The 4751-nt window shown below is 40.6% G+C and overlaps 1 protein-coding gene across 1 annotated transcript; it reads right to left on the bottom strand.

Annotated features, from left to right (window-relative positions):
- On the bottom strand, positions 1-4751 carry LOC147639944 (nicotinamide adenine dinucleotide transporter 1, chloroplastic-like). The gene is made up of 3 exons (XM_086775532.1): positions 4616-4751; positions 4423-4506; positions 1-650 (listed from the first exon to the last, which is right to left on the bottom strand). Exons 1-3 carry the CDS (start codon positions 4691-4693, stop codon positions 417-419), a joined length of 396 nt encoding a protein of 131 aa, XP_086631658.1. The 5' UTR covers positions 4694-4751; the 3' UTR covers positions 1-416.

Below are 4751 nucleotides of genomic sequence, written 5' to 3'. Positions count from 1 at the left end.
AGAAGAACACTGCTTGTCTAGAAGAAAATGAGGATTATAAATAATACACACGACATGGGTCAAGCAACTTGGCTTGATGCAATCCACGACCTGCTTCCCGGCCATGAGTACATGATGTTCTTTCTCCGTTTTGTTTGGAAAAAATAAGTTGCCAACAATTTTGTTGGCTGTGCTAAATCAATATAATGCAAAAATTTCCTGCTCGGCTTATCAGAGCAGAGCTCAATAGCCCTCAACCCCCTCTAAAGAGTTAGCTAACACCAGTTGCAGTTTTATAATGATGTACACACATGTTGTGATGTGACCCTGGTAGATCTTGCACACCCCAAAAAATGGGCATGAAACTTTCAGGTGTGAAAAGGGTTATTACTGGCTCGAGGCATGCAAGTGATCTTTTTGACGCAAAGGCAAAGGCTTCACTTTTGCAGATGCAGAGCTCCCTTCTCCAGTGCGACTGGTGAAGCGTGCTCAACTCCAGAATAACTCTCTGATGAGTTTGATGTGGGCTGTGATTTAGGTGGAAACATCTTTTCCAGCTTCTTTTGGATGAGCTCGTAACTGGTAAATGTGATCACAGCAGCAGGTGTCGTCCTCATGAGATTAGTTGCACAGCCACTATAAAAACCTGCAATGCCTTCTTTCAGGTAAACCTTTCTGACACAATCAATGACACCTTTGTACCGAACTTCTGCATACTTGGAGTGGCTTTGCTCTTGCAGTCTAGATCTTACAACCTGAGTAATGATTCGAGGAAATAACTGGTTATGTTTGCAGCACTTTGGATATGCCAGTGTTCGCTTAAAATTGAAAAATTCAAACATTGCTTGGAAAAGGATGGTTTACCTCATGAGGATAAGTTAGAGTTGATGCTATGATCTTGGATATTGATGATGCCAAAGCAACATCTCCACTGCTTAGCATTCCTGAACTGATTCCCTCTGATTAGTAGAAAAGGAGAAATTAGCAAATCCTTCCAAAAAAATAAACAGCTTTATGATTTTCTGAAAAAGCTTTATAGCAGCAGACTACCTTCCAAAACATTTCGCATTGGGTGGATGACTACTTATTTCAAGAAACTGCATTCAGGAAAACTGTTACTTCTCACTCTCATAGGTACGAAGGTAGCTACACCCATACATATGTATGTATGTATTTTAGCTACTCTCACTAACCCTCTTAACCCAAACATGCTTTTAAAAAATTTAGTTTGCTCGCTTTCAACAAAATAGAGTGCCTCCTGTGCTGGGTTCTCCTGCTCCCACCCTTTCCCAAGGCATGTGAATCTCCACTTTTGGAGGTGGCCATTCGAAATTGATATTGACCCTTTCACCATGCACAGCTTTTGGGGTCTAAGGCTTGCCAAAACCCTGGGTAAAATCAAGAATACCAACTAGGCTTGTCAAAGAGAATGATTGGGTATTGCTGAAATTCGAGAAAGCAAGACTTGAAAAGAGGCCTGGCAAAGAGGGTGCATACCCTAGCTTACAACCAGGTCCTATGGGCCTTTTCAAGTGATCAAGAAGATCAATGAAGTGGCTTTCAAGTTGACATTGCCTAGTCATTGGCACATACACAATGCTTTTCATGTGAGTCTCCTTCGCAAGTATGTAGAGCCAGAGCCCGGTGAACCGGTTATTAAGGATCCACAAGAAGTGGATGAGCTTGAGAAAATTTTGCAATCAGAACAGATTGTGTCTCACAAGGAACGCAAGTTTGCTATACAGGCAAAGTTGTCAGGTGTTACCTTGTAAAGTTGAAGAACTTCCTATTCATTTCAGCCATCAACGATCGTGATTTTACAATTTCTCTTCAACGAAAAACAAGTAGTCATCATGGATTTTCAAGACAAGATTGTGGGATGGGGCATTACAAAGAAACAATCTGTATGAGCTTTCAACACTCATATTGCGAGCAGGGTGTGGAAGCTAGCACATTGTGGCATGATAACTTTAGCCATATTGACCCTTGAACTCTTCTACAAATTCAAAAGAAGGGAATGATGTTGGATCTTTCCTTCAATCGTTGCCATACTAGAAAATTACGAAGCCTACATGATGGACAAGTAGCACCCACAACCCTTTTTGCAAGATGTCTGATACTAAGTCTACATTTCCTCTACAGCTCATTCATGCACATCTCTGTGGGAAGATACAAACAATGGATTTAAGAGGTGCTTTCTCCACCTTGTCTTTTATTTCCTCAAGAAAGCTTTTGCATAGTTCAAGATTGCAATGGTCAAAACATGAAGGTGAAGAAGCTAGGGATAGATCACCAAGTCGGATTTTGTTGGTAAGAGTAGCATTCAACGATATAATGGAGTTGTCAAGCCCAAAAAATGGGACAATTGTTGTGGAGATGGCTCAAAGTATGCTCAATGAGAAGGGTCTTCTAAGCTCTTTTTGGGCCGAAGCAGTGAACACAACAGTTTACATGCTCAATAGAAGTTTGCAAAGAGAGGTCTTTCAAATTCTTTTCGGGCCGAAGAAGTGAACACAAAAGTTTACATCCTTAATAGAAGTGCAACAAGGATGGATGACAAGAAGTATATACACAAGTAACAAGCCTTCACTTTCTCATTTCAAAGTCGGACAGATCACCAAGTCGGATTTTGTTGGTAAGAGAGTAGCATTCAATGGCATAGCTTACTATGGAGCTGTCGAGCCCAAAAAATTGGACAATTGTTGTGGAGACGGCTCAAAGTATGCTCATGATGAGGGTTTTCTAAGCTCTTCTTGGGCCGAAGCAATGAACACAACAATTTACATGCTCAATAGAAGTTTGCAAAGAGAGGTCTTTCAAATTCTTTTTGGGCCCAAGCAATGAACACAACAGTTTACCTCCTCAATATAAGTGCAACAAAGCCAATGGATGACAACAAGTATATACACAAGTAACAAGCCTTCACTTTCTCATTTCAGAGTGTTTGGTTGTGATTGCACAGTTGTGCCTTCTATGGCAGTTGGGTCAAAGCTTTCTATGGAGGAAATCTTACCACTCGTAGATGAGAGCTCTGAGAAGTCTTATTTTCTTATGTAATACTAGGCCATTCATCATCTTTGGTGCTGGTGTCTTAAGCAAGTTTTCCAACCAGCCATAAGAGAGCCATTGAAAACTAGGGATGCAGAGATACTATGCTATGTCCATGGAACACCAGCTTATGGCATGACCTACACTACAAATAAAACTCTTCGTGAGCTTTATGACTCAAACAAGGTTGGTGATTTGGACACCAGTGTGACAAGCTATTGCTTCACACTTAGTTCAAGATATATTCCTTGGATTAGCAAGAGATACTCTAGTATCACATTACGTTATTGTTGATCATATATTTGCTTTGCAAAGAGAAAACAAACACCTTATAAGCTTGGCTGGATGAATTCATAAGCACAAGACAACAATGTTATAGCCATAACTCAAATACTCTATAATGAGTTGATGTAACTAAACACTAAGCTTAATGTGTGCATCAGCACAAAGCATTTCATCATTCATGCAAATTTGTGGATATTTCCTCTGGTTCATCAGGAGCCATGAACATAAGCATGGAGGTAAATAAAACCAGTTATGCTTTGTGTAGAAATGTGCCAAGCATTAGAAAAAGTGATACAAATCAACCCATTCACACAAGAGTCGTTCAATAAGACCAAAACACCATATTAAAGACACGTGCTGAGCAATATACATGTGTTTTGCTGTCCCTCTTTACCTAGACAACACCAATGCCAGATGCAAACTGTCTTTTGATCTTAATGCAGACTTACGACCCAATGTCAGAAGAACACTGCTTGTCTAGAAGAAAATGAGGATTATAAATAATACACACGACATGGGTCAAGCAACTTGGCTTGATGCAATCCACGACCTGCTTCCCGGCCATGAGTACATGATGTTCTTTCTCCGTTTTGTTTGGAAAAAATAAGTTGCCAACAATTTTGTTGGCTGTGCTAAATCAATATAATGCAAAAATTTCCTGCTTGGCTTATCACAGCAGAGCTCAATAGCCCTCAACCCCCTCTAAAGAGTTAGCTAACACCAGTTGCAGTTTTATAATGATGTACACACATGTTGTGATGTGACCCTGGTAGATCTTGCACACCCCAAAAAATGGGCATGAAACTTTCAGGTGTGAAAAGGGTTATTACTGGCTCGAGGCATGCAAGTGATCTTTTTGACGCAAAGGCAAAGGCTTCACTTTTGCAGATGCAGAGCTCCCTTCTCCAGTGCGACTGGTGAAGCGTGCTCAACTCCAGAATAACTCTCTGATGAGTTTGATGTGGGCTGTGATTTAGGTGGAAACATCTTTTCCAGCTTCTTTCGGATGAGCTCGTAACTGGTAAATGTGATCACAGCAGCAGGTGTCGTCCTCATGAGATTAGTTGCACAGCCACTATAAAAACCTGCAATGCCTCCTTTCAGGTAAACCTTTCTGACGCAATCAATGACACCTTTGTACCGAACTTCTGCATACTTGGAGTGGCTTTGCTCTTGCAGTCTAGATCTTACAACCTGAGTAATGATTCGAGGAAATAACTGGTTATGTTTGCAGCACTTTGGATATGCCAGTGTTCGCTTAAAATTGAAAAATTCAAACATTGCTTGGAAAAGGATGGTTTACCTCATGAGGATAAGTTAGAGTTGATGCTATGATCTTGGATATTGATGATGCCAGAGCAACATCTCCACTGCTTAGCATTCCTGAACTGATTCCCTCTGATTAGCAGAAAAGGAGAAATTAGCAAATCCTTCCAAAA

This window comes from Cibotium barometz, chromosome 3, assembly GCF_041138505.1.
Source record: "Cibotium barometz isolate CiBa-2024 chromosome 3, ASM4113850v1, whole genome shotgun sequence".
Lineage (NCBI taxonomy): Eukaryota > Viridiplantae > Streptophyta > Polypodiopsida > Cyatheales > Cibotiaceae > Cibotium > Cibotium barometz.
Note: the sequence above shows the minus strand (reverse complement) of the source record. Positions and strands in the feature narration are given on the sequence as shown.